The sequence below is a fragment of the Doryrhamphus excisus genome, chromosome 8 (genome assembly GCF_030265055.1).
Source record: "Doryrhamphus excisus isolate RoL2022-K1 chromosome 8, RoL_Dexc_1.0, whole genome shotgun sequence".
Taxonomy (NCBI): Eukaryota; Metazoa; Chordata; class Actinopteri; order Syngnathiformes; family Syngnathidae; genus Doryrhamphus; species Doryrhamphus excisus.
In genome coordinates this window covers 7,876,083-7,894,318 of record NC_080473.1, presented here as the reverse complement: position 1 = coordinate 7,894,318, position 18,236 = coordinate 7,876,083, and the positions used below count along the sequence as shown (strand labels likewise).

At 41.4% G+C, this 18,236-nt stretch overlaps 2 protein-coding genes and 1 non-coding gene across 4 annotated transcripts in view; 1 reads left to right on the top strand and 2 right to left on the bottom strand.

Annotated features, from left to right (window-relative positions):
* Positions 1–316: 316 nt before the first annotated feature.
* On the bottom strand, positions 317–3,613 carry sebox (SEBOX homeobox). The gene is made up of 4 exons (XM_058080516.1): positions 3,586–3,613; positions 2,824–2,964; positions 2,509–2,717; positions 317–1,173 (listed from the first exon to the last, which is right to left on the bottom strand). Exons 1-4 carry the CDS (start codon positions 3,611–3,613, stop codon positions 535–537), a joined length of 1,017 nt encoding a protein of 338 aa, XP_057936499.1. The 3' UTR covers positions 317–534.
* A 167-nt stretch (positions 3,614–3,780) lies between these two features.
* Positions 3,781–18,236, bottom strand: part of smtnl (smoothelin, like) — a 51,579-nt gene continuing 37,123 nt past the window's right edge. For both annotated transcript variants that reach the window (XM_058079385.1, XM_058079384.1), the window contains exons 3-10: positions 9,970–10,051; positions 7,610–7,867; positions 7,480–7,536; positions 7,359–7,419; positions 7,139–7,288; positions 6,942–7,065; positions 6,252–6,403; positions 3,781–4,636 (exon numbers count right to left, since the gene is read on the bottom strand). In XM_058079385.1, the coding sequence (XP_057935368.1) occupies positions 4,510–4,636; positions 6,252–6,403; positions 6,942–7,065; positions 7,139–7,288; positions 7,359–7,419; positions 7,480–7,536; positions 7,610–7,867; positions 9,970–10,051 (1,011 nt within the window). In that variant the 3' untranslated portion in view covers positions 3,781–4,509. The remainder of the gene's footprint in view (positions 4,637–6,251; positions 6,404–6,941; positions 7,066–7,138; positions 7,289–7,358; positions 7,420–7,479; positions 7,537–7,609; positions 7,868–9,969; positions 10,052–18,236) is intronic.
* On the top strand, positions 16,875–16,946 carry trnap-cgg (transfer RNA proline (anticodon CGG)). Its single transcript has one exon. It is a non-coding gene; the product is annotated as a tRNA-Pro (tRNA).

Genomic DNA, 18,236 nt, shown 5'->3' with positions numbered 1-18,236 from the left:
AAAAACATTTACTCATTCAATACCAAAGATGTATTTCTATGGAAAAAGAGGTGATGATGTAAGTGCACAATGTTTCCTGCAGTTTTAAGCTGTAAAAGCGACCACAAAGTGGACGAAGTGATGCTTTTTAGGGAAATATTAATAATGCACATCCAAATGTGAAAGTTGTAAATAGTTCAAGGTGTTATATTTGTAAATAAATTGTTATTGTGATGTAAAATAACATTTTTTTTCTATTGTGGTATAGTTGTTTGGATATTTGAGCTGTCACTCAAGCAGAACAAATGTGAAAGTTATGCTTGAAATATGGATTTATTCATCTGTACAGACTGAACAATGCAACAAATGCAACAAAATAGAGAGCTGTGAAGCATACAAGTCAAATTGCATGTTGAGTTCAATGACTCTGTACACATCGGCAGGTCTGCGGTAACACTGAAGGTACTCCCTGCCTTCCTGACAGTTGCATAAGAAGTAAGAGTTAGTATATTTTGTGTGAAAGTCCATGAATGAATATTTGAATTGTTCTTTTCATCAGAACTCCAGGAAGTTGGTCACAATAGCAGCGTTATAGATCAGGTCTGAGATGTAGCCCATGGAGGTCTGTGGACCCATTTGATGATGATGATGATGATGGAGGTGGTGATGTCCCTGGCCCTGATTCACTTCCCAGTACATGGACTGAGAGTGAGAAGGGACCACCTGGTCCACAGAGGCCCCACATTGAGCCAGACTCTGGTTCTTCAGGTTCCTGTGGGCCTGGTAGGAGTGGCCGGACACCTGAGGTTGCCTGGCGATGGGCTGAGAAAAAGAAGTAGGTAGGAAAGTGGAGAGGGTGGATCCAAGTTGCTGCCTCTGTTGGCGCTCCGCCTCCCAGACACGGGACTCGGAACGCTTGGGTGTGCTGAGGATGGGCTGCTGGTGGAGGGACGATTGAGTCGGGGTTTGGTTGTTGTAGATCTGGATCCAGTCAGAGTAGAATTGTGGGATATCTTCACAAGGTTGGCCTTGATCTGGTCTGAACATGTCTGCCAGAGATGCCGGGGCGGGGAAGGCTGAGGTCACCAGTCCGGAGCCGTGTTCTGGAAGTCCTCTACCCCCCAGAACATGTTTGGTGGACATGGGCAGTCTCCCGGTCTTGATACTTCTGGCTCTTCGGTTTTGAAACCACACCTGTGGACCACGGCGAGATTTGTCATTTCGGATTAGTGCTCATTTTCGTAGGCTTCGCCATGATGACGAATGTATGCAAAAGTGACTCCTGCTAGCTTGATGTTAATGTACACTTCCGATTTTGGATTTACATTTTCAATAAAAGTGACTGTTGTAATGATTACATTGGATTGTAGTAGCAGAACTCTCCCCTTCTCTCTTTAATTGCAGTTGTTCACCATCCACAGAATCTAAAAGCACAATCCAAGTTTAAGCCCTTAGCATCGGACTTGGTTTAATCTCGATAGAACTTACCGTTCTTGACTTACACACCTTATTCACCCTGATACCCTAAACTAACCCTACCCTACCCCGAGTCTCCTAATCCTAACCAGAGTCCACAACTGAGATCCAAAAATGTCAACCAAAAGCTTGTGGTTGCTTTTGGGGGAGTAGGACACTTCTTGAGTTATTTTGTTTTAATAGCAGCTATCAAACCATCCTTCACTCCTATACCCTAAACCTAAGTCTAACCAATCGACCCAGAATGGTCTGAAACGTGCTCCTAACATGATTCTGGGGGACACTTTCCCAAAATGTAACTCCATGAAAGACAAATTCCGCTTGCCTTACAACAATGCAATCTCAATGGACAACATTTTTATTGAATAACCTAATCCAGGGGCTGCACAGTGTTCGAGTGGTTAGCGTGCAGACCTCACAGCTAGGAGACCAGGGTTCAATTCCACCCTTGGCCATCTCTGTGTGGAATTTGCATGTTTTCCCTGTGCATGCGTGGGTTTTCTCCAGGTACTCCGGTTTCCTCCCACATTCCAAAAACATGCTAAGTTAATTGTCCATAGGTATGAATGTGAGTGTGAATGGTTGTTTGTCTATATGTGCCCTGTGATTGGCTGGCCACCAGTCCAGACAGCTGGGTTAGGCTCCAGCACCCCTCGCGACCCTTGTGAGGATAAGCGGTAGAAAATGAATCAATGACTGAACCTAACCCAGCTGACTTGGACCGGTAACCAACCAACCAATTACAGGACACATTTCGACAAACAACCATTCACACTTACATTCACACCTATGGACAATTTGCCTATTTTACTTCAATCTATATCCATCGATACTAACATACTAATACACAGTATTAATACAGCTGTACCTTGGTTATCAGTACACAAACAAAAACTGAAAAGTACAAAAACAGAGGAATTCTCCCCTGTTGGAAATCCCTTCTAGACACCCAAAAGTATTTTATAGAGAAAAATTACAGTTTACATGGAAGAAAAATGTAGTATGAAAACCAAAGCATTCGTACTGTACTATAATACGGAGGTAGTATCCTACCTGTATCTTGCTCTCAGGCAGGTGTGTGTGCGCAGCCAGCCGCTCCCTCAAGGTGATATCAGGGTAAGGGGTCACGGCGAAGGCCTGCTCCAGCTCGGACAACTGAGCTCGGCTAAAAATTGTCCTCTTCCTTTTTCTGGGAGCCTCCGTTACTGTGGTAGAATCCCGGTCTGGATCCAGGGAGGATAGGACGCTCTCACTGCGGACATCTTTTCCATTTTACAAGATTGCAACAATTAGGTGTGATCTACTTTGAATGGTGTCATGTATGTATGTCCACATCATGTAAACATGTGTTTAGTGATACTAACTCACCTTTACAAGGCTCCTCGTGTTCCCCGAAAAGCATGTTTAGATCCACCATGGCCGCCTGCTGCTTCTGCTTGAGTGAAGTCAAATCGTCTTCCACAAACAATGCCATGATCGCTGACACACACACCAGGATTCGCACCCACACTGATGCTTTGAGAGTTGGGAGACTCTTATACTTGTAGGACACCCCCGCCCACCAACACACACACACACACCAATCCAGCTCATCCATCCATTCATTTTCTATGCCGCTTATCCTCACTAAGGTGGGGGGTGAGGGGGGTGCCGGAACCTATCCCAGCTGTCTTTGGATGAGAGGCGGGGGGTTATTTAATTAACATTGCTTTTACAAATTTTTTTACATTTGATATATGAAAATACATTTGTATCATTTAACAACAGCTATTATTTATACATAATATTACAACATATTATTAATACATAAAATATTTGTGGTAATCTAAATTACAAGAAAAAAAATTAAAAAATTAAATAAGTGATCTTAATTACTAGCAATAATATAAATAAAATAAAATAAATAATAATGATAAAAATAATAATACAATACAAATAATTTATACAAATAAATATTAATTATGTATTAATAATTAATACAAATAAACAACCCCTTCCCCCACACCCCAAAAATACTTTTGGTAACATTAATTCCAAGTAAATTTTACCATAATAAAATATTTTTTTGGATAACTTTAAAATCAGAAAGTGAAATTTCCTGTGCAAATCAATATATTAGATGATGCATACCTTTTTCAGAAAGATGATAAACAATCATCTTACACATATTGTTCAGATGAGTAGAGAAATTCCTCGTTTGATCATCACCATGGCAAATTCAATCTTTATTTAATCTTAAATCTCTGATGCTCTGTCACGTGACCCCAGCCGCCTCGTGACACTAACAAACACAAATGTTTTTGTAACAAATATGTCTTAAAACAGTCACTTTCCGATTATTTATTTTGACCAAAAAGAAAGATGAAAAGCAATAATATATTTTTTAATTGACCACAACAACATCACAGCATACAGTGTAAATAAATCATCATTCTGTTTCACTTGACAAACACTACAACATTTCTCATTCTTTGTGCCTTATTTTAAGATGATTCATAGGCAAACTACTTTTTCAGACGTATCCTTTTCCAACCACAAAAGCTTGTTAAAAGACATACGTAGTCATGTGACATAGTAGTCATGTGACCATCCAAGCTAGGCTTTTGCTTCCCCAAAATGGCTTTGTTTCCGGTAAACTAGCTTATTTCTAAAAGCTCATTTCTGCCATTATAAGGTGGTTTTAAAGCTGTTTAACATTTCAAGCGCTTTAATGGTATGTCGGATATTAAAATTCAACTTTTTATACTATATTTCTTCAATAAATTCATATAACACAAGCTAGGAAAATATCACAAATTCTTATCTTTATGGAAAACCCTGATGTGATGTATTTGTCACAAATGCCAACCCAAGCACAAACGGCTTGAGTTCAACGTCATCGAAATATGATAATCATAACAACAATTGTTGGGAAATGACACTTTAAAACAAAACACACTGTCTGACAATTGTCTCCATTGAATGGGTTTACACACACGTGCACACGTTATACCGTTCTCCAATTCACCACAAGAGGGCAGTCTAATCTAGCGCCTGACTTAAAAAGAAGAGCGTTCATTCAAACTTGCGCAGGTGGTTGTAGAGGGACTGGACGTAGGTGAAGACACACATGGGGTCTGGTTTGCGACCCATGATCATCATGTCATCCACTTCGATAAGCCGGTCACAGCTTGCCTTCACCCTGGAAACAAAATAAGGATAATCTGTTTTTAAATATTACATTTGACATATACTATAACAGGATAAGCGGTATAGAAAATGGATGGATGGACATATATAAATAAATTATTTTTTCTTTTTAATATCATACATTTTATTGATACTATATATTTTTATATAAATATATTTTTATTGATATTACTACATTTTTTATTAAAATTAGTCACATTTTAATATTTTGAAATATTTAATAAAAAAAGGATATTGTAATGTGGTCAGACAATTTTTATTTACTACAATTATTTACTAAATTTTAAATATTGTGTCAAATTATTAAGAAGTTAATGATTTCTTTTGAATTAATTAATTATTCATGAATAGAAAACTGCTAATATATGTATTTTATATATGCCCAGATTTGACACGACAGTCACATGGGTATTGACTATGTTGTAATACATGGCATAGAATATGATAAATGCAAATGTCACATGGTGTAGGCGCTAAGTCGTGATTTTAAATGAAAGGGTGATGAATAAAAAATAATAATAATAAATCCACCAAGTCTCTCCGCTTTCATATTATTATGAGGTCAAGGTAAAGGCAACACACTTCTAGAGGATTGACTCTGTGCATCCTGTAGGAGAATATTATTTTGTCAGTCAAATCAGCTTAAATCGAGAATGGTGTTAACATACAGAAAATAATATATTCTTACATCAAGTGGTGGTTTTCACAACTGACACACACGATTATTGTTTTTACGGTCTTGGGTTTTTAGGCTGATGTAATACACACAGTAATTGGCTGATGTTCTGTGGTTGCATGGCTATGTTTTCATGCATAAACACACTGTAAACAATGCAATGAGTTATAAAGTAGAAGAGATTATTAGATTATTTGCGTTGCAATCCTTTGTCAGTTGTTCCCCACACAGCAGATGCAACTGCTAGCTCTGCTAAGTACTGAACCGCGAGTGGATTACAACGCTTTGGAAAGCAGTCGTCTTCATTCTAAGTGACGTTTGTATTAGCTATACGGCAGGGGTGGGCATATGTTTTGACTCGCGGCCCGCATTGCTTTAACGAAATTTATGGGTGGCCAGACTATATTCAAACACTTGAATGTGCCGGATGTGACCCCCGGGTTGTAGTTTACCCACCCCTGCTCTACAGCTAACCCAAACCCCTTAACCCAAACCTAACCCCAATCCAAACCCTAACCGCTAACTCCAACACCATAATCCTAACCATGACCCCAACGTGAACAACCAATAACCCTAAAACCGCTAACTCTAACACCCGAACTCTTATTTCCTGACCAGCTTGCGCCTCCTGTGGGAAATCCTTAACCTTAACCCAAAGCCCACACATTGAGGCCATAAACCTTAGAAATGAAGATAAGCCATAGGGATAAGGAATAGGTCAAAATAGGGTATGGACTCAAGAGGTAGTGGTGACAGGGGACGGGTCTGAACCAGGGAAAGGGACTGCGCTTCCTTCCTTATTCTTGGGGGGAGGAGGCCTTATCTTCCCATCCCCCCAACCCAAACCCCAAAACCGTAACCCCAATTGCTAACCCGTTTGCCAAAGCTTCATGGTTTCTTGGGGACATTACACATATTTACTGCCACTCACTCTGCAGTTCCGAAAGCCAATTCGAAGTTATGCTTGCGGTTGGCCGGTGACAGGGACTCGTAGTCAAACTCGCTGGGAAAGAAGGAGTGGACCAGAGCGCAGAAAGCCATCCCATCACTCCAACTGGATGAGAAGTTCTGAATGTCTATGTTCTGCAGAGAAAGGGCGATAAAGAAAGCTCAATCAGGATATCGTGTAACAATTCACCTTCAGGGTCAAAGGTGACTGGAACATAACACACAGACAATACATGATATTAAAACACTTTCATTCATTCATTCATTTTCTACCGCTTTTTCCTCACGAGGGTCACGGGCCTATCCCAGCTCTCTTTGGGCGAGAGGCAGGGTACACCCTGGACTGGTGGCCAGCCAATCACAGGGCACATATAGACAAACAACCATTCACACTCACATTCATACCTCTGGACAATTTGGAGTCACCAATTAACCTAGCATGTTTTTGGAATGTGGGAGGAAACCGGAGTACCTGGAGAAAACCCACGCATGCACGGGGAGAACATGCAAACTCCACACAGAGATGGCCGAGGGTGGAACTGAACCCTGGTCTCCCAGCTGTGAGGTCTGCGCGCTAACCACTCGACCGCAGTCACTCGAAAGTGATAAAACACTTTCATCACAAATAAAAATAAGACACGGTAAAGCAGAGTTATAGTCAACATAATCGGACCTGGTAGCCGACTGTCTTTGAGCGACACCACTCAAGTAGGATTTGCTTGATGCTGCTCGCACTGGAAACTCCAAAACTTTGGGAACGCTTCAGTTTGGGTTTGGACTCCACCGCTTTGGGGTGACTGTACAGAGGGAAAATATTTGTGAATCCAGTATTCCCAAACAAACTGATCCTGAGTGGTGCAGTGTATTCACCTGTTACTGACTTCTGAACCCAACCTCTCGAGGACGGAACGCCGCGCCTGGCCTCCAATGTTTCTTGGCAAAGTCTGTGACCTCACCAGCTCTCGCCTCCTTTCTCCCCCCAGCCCAAAGGGTATGTCTTTGCCTTCATCACCACCATTTCTGCAGCATGGACACACATAATGAGCCAGTCATACCTTACTTGCATTCAAACACGTCATTCATTACTGACCTGTCATGGTGAGGTAGCCCTGCGTATGTGACAGTTTTTACAGGAGTCAAACCCGCCTTCTCTGCAAAGATAATAACAGTCATCACTATCACATGACCGTGTTCTGCTAGTGAAGGCTCACCTTGATGATGTGAGGTTCCCACAGCTCTGATCGGGGTCCATGTCTTCACAGAAGACACTAACAAAAAGGAAGTCAAACCAAATATTAAGCACATTTTAGAACCGAGGTACTTCCTGGTTGTCATAACCACCTGGTTGAATTGGGGACTCTGCACTTGGTTGAGGCTGGATTGTACCGGCAGATGATTGGCAAAGAGGGAAGGCTTCTGAGACCGGAGAAGCGTGCGATGCAACGGGGCTGCCGGGAGACTCGGAGGAGCTCTTGGCTTCAGCTGTCTTGGTGGTAGCAGTGATGGGGAAGTGGGCCATCCGCATGGCAACCGGGGCTGTGTGTTCAAGTGGGAAGTCACCGTGTGGAGACCTCTTTCCAGGTACCAACAAGGAATGTTCTAATTGGAGAAACATGTTGAGATAATACGGTATCAACACCTGTTCTTGTGTAAAGGTATGAAAAAAAACAAAAACAAAGGGGTTTTCATTTAATCTTCCTATAATTGCTGGTTGAAAGTAGGGCACTTTCGCTGCTCGGTGCTGTTGCACGGTGGCGCCACAGGGGGGCGTTGCGGCTTGGTTGTTTGGAAGGCCACACACAGCCGCGAAGAAGAAATAAAAAAACTGCCGTGTTGGAGAGACAACCAACTGTTCCCGCTCTTTCATGTGTTTCAGGTTGGTGAAAAATAAGTGTTTTTAAGTACACTACGATATGTAGTATAGTCACGTAGAGTGAATTTAGATGCCTCTGTAATTTATATTAAAAGAACGTCTGTGTATATACATGTTTATATTCGCTAATGCTAACAGGGCTAGCAGTGAGAACCGAAGCCTGGCTGCCATTAGCACCCATTTTAGGTGCAAGTGAATTAGATGGGTGGGAAATGGGAACAAAATGGATGTATATTTCAATGTGTGTGTGTATATATATATATATATATATATATATATATATATATATATATATATATATATATATATATATATATATATATATATATATATATATATATATATATAATCTTGATATGGCTATTTCCTGTCAAGTAGCAGAGCATGCTTGAATGGCTTGATGGTTGTAGTTGCGTATAAGAAGAAATAAATAAACTGCTGTGTTGGTGAGACGACCAACTGTTCCCGCTCTTTCATGTGTTTCAGGTCGAGAACATTTGGCAGTGAGCAGTAAAATGATAACTGTGTAACAGTAACAGGTAGGTACAGGTAAATACTGTATTTTGTGGACTATAAGTCACTCCGGAGTACAGTCGCACAAGGCCAAAAATGCATAATTAGGTAGAAAAAAGTCACATTTTTATAAGAAGCATTTTTGCGGGTAATTTATTTTACAAACTACGTGACCAAAACAGACATTACGTCCTCTTGGAAGGTAATGGTAATGGTTTAATTTCATTTGAACATGCATCAGATTACAATTGAATGCATCACATAATCAGTTCACAGTTCCACATGTCCAAAAGGAGTAGGAAGAAGCAAATCTTATTAAATCCTATCCCTCCATCTGGTACTTTTACAATCAGTAACTGTTACATTTGTTCACTTCCTGCTTTCATAATATAGTTTTTTTTTTGTCACGTACCGAAGTACAAGGTGATATGACCATACAATGACATAATGGGTACCATAGTAAGTGTCAATATAGTGATATATATAGCACATCATGACTGGTTCAAGACTCTTCATCCTTGTATTTAGCAAACATCAACTGCTTGTATTGTTTCTTGAATTGGCTCATTGTTGTACATTGTTTGAGGGCAAGTTCTAACGATAAAATAATAGAGAACAGGCTGAATAGATGTAAGATATGCTAACACAATGCTTATTCAGCTACACAAAAATAAACATAAACAGAAAAGGCGTCCAGTGTTTATGCAACATAAACAGTTTTTTCATTTATAAGTCGCAGGAACAGCCAACCTATGAAAAAAAGTGCGACTTATAGTACGGAAAATACAGTAGTAAGACATTTGATTTGCGGATCGGCTTCATAGTCACGTGATCGCTTTTATACTGGACAATAATCCCTCATATCAGGACACAGTATAAAGAGTGAAGTCAAATCCATTGTCGTCCTTCTGTCCCTGGACTACAATACTGAAAATGGAGTTTAACAGCAAATAAAGAAGCTGCCGTCATTAATCAAGCACTGGTTTTACTCAAACGTAAGTATTACATCATGCATCCCAGTAACAGTCTGGTGTTTTTAACATTTCTGGACTAAAGTGCGTGTTTACTGGTAATAATACTGTGATGACATCACTGCGAGATTGAGAGTCTGGCATTAATCTGCCTGACTTGACAAATCTCCCCACACAACCACCCAAAACATTACTCAACTCTTTTTACAGCCTATCGCTCACCATGCCCAAGTAAAGTGATCCCCAGGAGTCAAATCACTCAAACTGGTTGACGTCACTTTTGTGCTAGAGTTCCGAATGTGAGGACATGTTGTACTGCCATGATGTGAAACACTTGTGGGTACCTGTTGATGTGGTGTGTCCGTTCTCAAGTCCAACGTGGGTTGGGGCTGGATCCACGTCGATTGGCTCCTCTCGTTCAGTGCTCTGGAACACACATTCGTGTAGTGTCATAGTTATTATTTGAAGGGAGCATGAAATCATCTGTGACTTTCACTTTCAAAAAGATTTATATCATTTATATTCTTTTATTTATATTTCAGCTGGTAAAGACGTCATGTTGTTTTGCGTCATGTACATGAGAGCTGTAACTGTGGGCATTATTTTGTCCGATGACAAAAATATAAGCTTGACTGCAAAGCAGATCTGTTTTTAGTTATGGAACAGAGTAGCGGACTACGAGTGCGAACCCGCACCCTAAAATGAGCTGGCCCGTGCATGCCTTTCATGTCTATACTTATGGATGGTCTTTTCAGTCAGAATATGATTTAGGATTTTTCATTCATTTTCTACCGCTTATCCGCATGAGAGTCGTGGGGGGGTGCTGGAGCCTATCCCAGCTGTCTTCAAACGAGAGGCGGGGTCGCCGGCCAATCACAGGGCACATATAGACAAACAACCATTCACACTCACATTCATACCTATGGACAATTTGGAGTCGCCAATTAACCTAGCATGTTTCTGAAACCGGAGTCCCCGGACATGCAAACTCCACACAGAGATGACCGAGGGTGGAATTGAACTGGGGTCTCCTAGCTGTGAGGCCTGCACGCTAACCACTTGTCCACCGTGCAGTCTGATTTATGATTTTGTTTAGGTTATTTCCAAACCCAAAAACCTTGAAGCAGTAAACACATTTAAATGGTACTTTCCCATCTTTAAAGCCCCCAAAACGGGGTCAGTGCCAATGTTTAAGAGGCTTCCGGGATGTATACCTTGAAGTAGCCGTGGTAGAAACACCTGAACTGCTGCTTGTGTTTCAACCTGTCAAAGTGGAAATGAAAATGCCGGCCTGAGAACACTGGGCCATTTCATCACTGTGTTTATAATGATACCCTGTGTACAAGCCAAGCATTAGTGTCAGCGGGAAATGTTTTGAAGTCGGCTTCCCACTGTACAGGATATTCTTAAATGGCCTTATTAGAAATATACTACATTGCAGTACATTATACAACACTGTGGAGGTTTAGTAGAAAATGACAGTATTAAAAAGGTGGAATAGTAGTAGGAAATGAGGCAGAGGGACAAGGCTGTCAAGTGGAAACAGCTGGCTATTGAACAGGAGGAGGGAAGCAAATGGTTGCACGTCTGTGCTGTGGGAAGGGGAGCTTCTCCTGATATCCTATGTGGGTCAGCGGGGGAAACCTGATAGCTGACTTGCTGTGGTTCCTGTAAACGCTCCACTATCTCCACCTCTGGTTTGCTGGCGGAACACTGCACTGCACACACTGACAGGACACCTCAGGTCAATGAGGCGGACCTCTAGGGATGGTATGATTATATTACTGCGGAACATCTACTTGACATTTTATAACCTCAAAATGTTGGATCCCACATTGGGAACTCTATTTTTTCTCACTGGTTCAAGACCCATGGTAGATCAAAAATAGTGGTGACAGATGTGGTGTTTTAAATACTTCTCCGTAACTTTTGCTACAGACCTCAGAGCTAGGAGACCAGGGTTCAATTCCACCCCCGGCCATCTCTGTATCAGTATCTTAAACAGACACAGTTTAACTGACTCGCTGGGTAATTTTATATAGAACACTAAACGAGTCACACTCAGAAGGTATAACCTAATAAATATACAAACATGTACCAACACAAGTTTAAAATGGAAAATTTTCCTATAGCTGCACAGCAGTCAAGTGGTTAGCACGCAGACCTCACGGCTTGGAGACCAGAGTTCAATCCCATCTCTGTGTGGCGTTTGCATGTTCTCCCTGTGCATGCGTGCATTTTCTGTGTATACTCCGGTTTCCTCCCACATTCCAAAAACATGCTAGGTTAATTAGCGACTCCAAATTGAATGTGAGTGTGAATGGTTGTTTGTCTATATGTGCCCTGTGATTGGCTGGCGACCAGTCCAGTTTGCACCCCGCCTCTCGCCCGAAGACAGCTGGGATAGGCTCCAGCCAAATGAATGATCAGGGAAGCAAAATAATTCTGTCATTCATTCCCATAGTGTGTCCTGTATGTCAATGCTGTGCTCCTGCAGTCTTACTTTGCTGTAGGTCAGTTCAAGATGTGCATCAGAGAGTTGTACAAATCTTGTACAGACAATCTGTTCTCTGTGTCTTTTCAACCCAAGCAAGCGTGAAAGGTAAGGCTTGCTGGGTTCATTTTTCCCTCCCGCTGTCCCCACTATGTACACTCAATCTCCAACATATGGCAACAATAGACTCCCATCCATCGAACTCCCTCCCTCCCCCCAGCCTCCACTCCTGCGCTACCCGGTTCCTGGCAGTGATGCAGTACGCTGAGGGTGGGATGGGGGGGGCTCTGACGTGCTGGGTGAGAGGTCGGGAACGTATGACAAAAAGCGGACTCTGCTGGATACGGGAAATGTAATCTAGAAACAATATCAAATTTACTGGCAGGGTTATTTCCTTCTTGTATGAAGACGTACAACAACAAATTCATCCTGGGTGGGGTGGATCAGTGTAAATATTGATAGTAACAATACCAAGGGGAGTATCAGTGTCAAGTTATATATATATTAATGTTAGCTACTGTGTTTTTTTGTTGTGGTGTGCATATTTGTTTAAAAACAAATCAGTTGATTGCAGTAAAAGGGAATAATGGCATTATTTCTTATATATTGCTACATTGTCTTATATTATGTTTGTCCTGTATCCTATTGTTTCAAGTGTGTATTTACATGTACAGTGTGTTGAATAAACCAATATCAGACACTGAAACAACCCACATGTGAGTAAATAACTACAGGCCAGAAGTGCCGACAACAGGCAGCGACAATATAAACAAACATAATTGGCCCCAGATGAGGTTGAGCTCATTGTACAGAGAATGACTCAAAGGCTGAAAAGGCAGGTACACTTAGCACACTGGCTGTCGGCCATTGTTTTCCCTATTTGATGGTTTATGCACATCAGAGCTTTCACTGTTGTTGGTAATTCAGCACAGATGCTATTTAAGACTGTGGTCGCTAGTATGTACATTGTGGTCCATAGTCAGTATTTGTCACTAAAATCAAGCATTTTGAAGCGTAAAATTGCCTAAAATGAGATGAAAATTAACAAAGAATATAATAAAAATGTAAATAAAGGTGTGTTTTTAGTCACTCCTTAACCACCAAACAGTATTCTACATTGGTCACTAGGTGTCAGTAATGTTAAGTTGATGAGACAATAGCCACTGCAGGAAGTACGCTGTCAATGCTAACATGCGAGTCTAAAACGCGTATTTAGATTTAGGTTGTAAGCAGGTTTTCTATGCTCTAAGTATGAAACTATTTCATTTATAAAGAAGAAATCCTACTTTCAAATATTGCAGTCGGGTCTGAAACCAATTAGCCATATGTACATATATGTTTGTCTACATGTGCCCTGTGATTGGCTGGCTACCAGTCCAGGGTGTGCCCCGCCTCTCGGCCGAAAACAGCTGGGATAGGCTCCAGCACCCCTGCGACCCTCGTAAGGATAAGAAAATGAATGAATGAATGTACATATATACGGTACTTATACGGTACTATTTTTGGATCCCCCATGGAGTGGCCTTTTGTTGTGGCCAACCTAAGGCACACCTGTGCAATAATTATGCTGTCTGCTCAGCATCTTCATATGCCACACCTGTGAGGTGGAGGAATTATGAACGCTCACTAACAGCCTTAGACAGTGCTGTGTTGATATTGTTATTGAGTGTTTATGCATCTTTATGTTATTGTGTTAAATATAAGTCAGTTCTCTGGTCCACAACAAAATACTACGAGCTATTTTGAGCAGATTTCCTGCCACATGTTTGTGATATCTTGACGCTTGCCAAAAACCACAGCAGGTGAGAGCATTAATCAAGATGTTATCAAAGTGTGGGGTCAGCCGCATGGGGGGTGAAAATAACTAGTGCAAAACAAACAAATACCTATCAAAGCCACCATCAAGTATAAGAATTTAATGAGATGGTAATAAAAAGAGAACAACTCCTTACTTTTATCACTGAGAAGTCCAAAGGGAGGCTGACATCATTGCAGCACCCTGGCAGCAATTACCAATGAAATGCTTTCCTGCGACAAAATGCATGATAGATTGAAATTAAAATAGCTGTGTTTTTTTTAATTTTAAACTCATATTGGTGCCACTCTTGTATACTACTGACCTAGCTTTTCAGTGTTAAGTTACTGTGTGATGATTTTAGCGTTCCTTGTAAGATGACACTGTGAATCAGACAGTTATATTAAGTAACTACCTCCTGCAATTTCCAATGTGTTGACAAGCTTATTGGGAGCTTTCGCATAGCTCATGATTGGCTCCTGTCAAATAGCAGCAATAAAACAATAAATGGGTGTGTTTTGTTGGAAAGTTGCTGTGCTATCCAGGTTAATACTGCCATGCTTTTTAGCTAGCTGTGTGTACATTTTAATGCTGCCTCACACTGATTAGCAATAATGATGAAGTCAACAATACTACAACACATGTTGACATCAGCAGATCCATTTTTCTGTTATGTTATGAAATGTTATGTGAACATCAACTTAGATGGACACTTTTGATGAGTTGGCTGACTCAAGTGGTTTCCACTGTATAATATGTATATATATGAGTAGTAGAGTAGAGTAGAATATGTAAGTATACATATGGGAACCACTGCACTAATCAACACATTTGTTTTCATGCTAAGTTTGACTAAATCTCCTCCACAACCTCAGGGCCATTTTTCAGCACACAGCAGGAGATAACTTTGTTCCTGGCAGCTCTGTCACACAGCAACATGTCCTCCATTACGTCATGATAAAGAAGCAACCACAATCACCATTCAACAAGTTGAAATGCACACTTCCATGCTAGTTTCATTGCAATTGGGAATAATGGCCAGTTGTTTTCTAATTTGATAGTAATTTAGCGTTTTGTTTGTGCCTCTTTTCTAGCTGTTACATCCCTCCAATAAATGCAGCTCTTCCTGACCTCTGCAGGCCGGCTCATGACCAGAATCGACTCCCAATACTATACAGCATACCAGACTTTAAAGGTCAGTCATAAGGTCACCCTTCCATATCTGCTGGACCCGCTTCCTACCATTAGATTGTGATGGTGTACCTAATTTTGTGCCTGGTGACTGCATGCACACAGAGACACATTATATTATTGTGCAAGTGGAGAGACCACCTTCACGTTGAAAGTTTCTCCCAGAGGGCAGCGAGGGAGTCCTACCCGTGGGTCAGTTATTAACTTCCACAGAGATGATGACGGGAACACTGTCTTTTGTCTGGAAATCATTAAGAGCTCCGAGGGTAGCCAGGGAGTGGCCACATACCTCTGTTAAACCCCCATGCATGTGTTCACACACACAGCCACGCTCGCTCTCGTCTCAGCTGTTCCCTCAATTTGACCCTTTACTGATATCAAACAGCACCACCCGTCTAACTATTGGCACCATTGCATGTGAATGCATAAACAAAACAGGACTCAAATATGTTTTAAATCATACATCGCTACGTTCGTAGCCACAGAGGGTGTGGTTTTGCATCCAGCCTTACAATGGAGCCAAGCTCAGAGATAGCGAGGGGAAGGTTGGCCTTAAAGACAGGATGGATGGGTTCTGGCACAGGTCAGGAGTTATATGGGGAGTCTCTGCAGACAGTTTGTAAATGTCAGATCTCTTTTTTTATGGAGATAAACAGCTTTACTGCTCACTATCAGCACAGCGTGTGAAAGCCTTCCATGACTAAAACACCAAGCAAGCACTCATTCATTCAAAAAGTGACCTGAGGGATCTGTACAATCTCTAAAAACACCCCAAAGACATCCATTTGTTCTTTTTTTTGTTGGTACAACTCGACAGATCAACAGAAGGGGGTTTGTTTCGTAATACAATCTTTTGGTTTGGTTAAAAAATAAAAAGCACCTCAGTTTTCAGTGTTAATCCGGTCGAAAATGTCAGACCAAACCCGAAATGTACAAAAAACTAAACAATTTTTCCCATAAGAAATAATGTAGATGGAATTATTATATACTTTTTTATTACCGATGATACCTTTTATTGAGAATAATTATAGTTTTTGCCTTGGGAAAAACTGCAAAGAGAGCAGGGCCATGAAACCCTATACCAGAGGCGTCCAAAGTGTGGCCCTGAGGCCATTTTCTACCCACAGCATGTTTTTATTGGCCCTCGGTGTATTGTGAGAATAAAATAATTGCAATATATATTTTTTTATATCGTGGAACTGTCATCAAGTCTGTTTCCTAGTTTTCGACTAAAAAGTGCCAAAGGGGTTGTTTCTATGAAAAATCGGCCATCGTTTTATGTCAACGTTCTGGGAGTATTATCTTTACTTGTTTCTTCTTTCAACATTTTAAACATAAAATTAAATCCACTCACTAAACAAACAGCCTCCAGCACCAAATAGGTCATTTTCTTTGACCGGGATCACTACATGAAAGTTCCGTGAACACAATCAATCCATCTTCCTGACTGGCTAAGCTTCATGGCTGCAGGGTCTGCTGCATGTTTGCAGATAAGGCTCAGGGATAAGACTGGAGGGTTAAGTAAGCGATAGTGGGAGTGGGAGAATGGATAAGGTATCAAGGTATGGTCTTTTATATAACATGTGCTGCCAAGTCATGTCCCGAAATGTAGCTCATCCATAATCTATGTTGATTGACAATATGCATTACATGAAACGCACCAAGCATCAGAACATCGAGGGGTCAGATCTCTGCCTGGACAGGATGGTAGTTGCATCTTCTGTATGCATTTTGTCATGGTACAACATAAATGTTGGCCAGAGAAATGTGGCTCGTTGGTCTAGGGGTATGATTCTCGCTTCGGGTGTGAGAGGTCCCGGGTTCAAATCCCGGACGAGCCCCCCTCTTTCGGTCTTTGGATGGTGTTGTTCAGGAGGCATATCCTATATTGTCCAGTAACGAAAGATTTCCTGGTTGGAATTCTCTTCCCCTCCATCCGAATCACTGCTGTTCTGTCTTTGGGTGAGACCGTTCATTGCCTCCAAGATTTTACCCAATGGCTAGTGCAGCGACAACCTTTGATAAGATCAGAAAATCTTAAGAACAAGTGGTTCCAGCAGACTGCTGATGAGGCAAGAACAGTACACAAAGGAATTAAGTCTGAGAGAGTTTTATGCAATGACCAATGTGGTCTATGGCACAACACCAGACCTTAATCCCGTGAGATCAAAGAGTGGTGTTCCTCTTTGAACTCCAGAGGATATCAAGGAGAGATGGGTTGAGCACTTTAAATAACTCCTAAACCAACCTACTTATGTTGATTGGGGCATACCTGGGACATACCTGATGAACAGTGAACGTTTATCAAGTTTGATCAACCCTTGAAGAACGATGAGATCTAGACAGCTAGAGCATCAATCTAAGGGTAGCTGGATTGATAGTCAGACTACTCAGACTCCTCCGAATTGAATAGTCGAATATTCTAAGACTTCCCTAGATCTAACCATCTCTGTGTAGACCTTGTTCTATACATTCAGCACAGTCATGCAGTAGAATTAAGACTCACAGGGAACCAATTGGCCTAACACTCTAACTGACTGACAACTGAAACAAGTCAGACATGTCAGGAATACGATTTGTGATTTCCACCTCTGTGTGTGTGAGCTGGAGGCAAACAGGCCCGTACACACCACTTTGGCACAAAAACCTTTAGCTTGGATTCAAGATATGAAAAATTCCTGAAGTTTGTGTGTGTGTATGTGTGTGTGTGTGTGTGTGTCAAACCTAACCGACCTGCCCGAACAGCCAGTTGTACCGCATGTTATCCACAGCAGGAAGAGTGAAAGCTGCAATCACGCTGAGGTTTGAGAACATGGATGAGAAAACCCCCAAAGAAACAAATCATTATGGCAAGTGCAGAGGAGAACACTCCCAGTGAAACTTTTGACCGACAGTGGGGGGATCTCCCACAGAGTCAACAACAAAGGTGCCCTTGTTTTGTTTTGCTTTGGCCACATTATTTCACAGCGGATAACATTCCTCTGATGTAGCCACCAAACAGTCGCTACAAGAGGCAAAATGCACTCTGTGGAAACTTGTTTGTACATGATGGTTTGTGCACCTGTAGTTATTTGGATAGATACTGTAGCAACACAGAAGCTACAGTACTGGAGACACTCAAAACTAGAAAA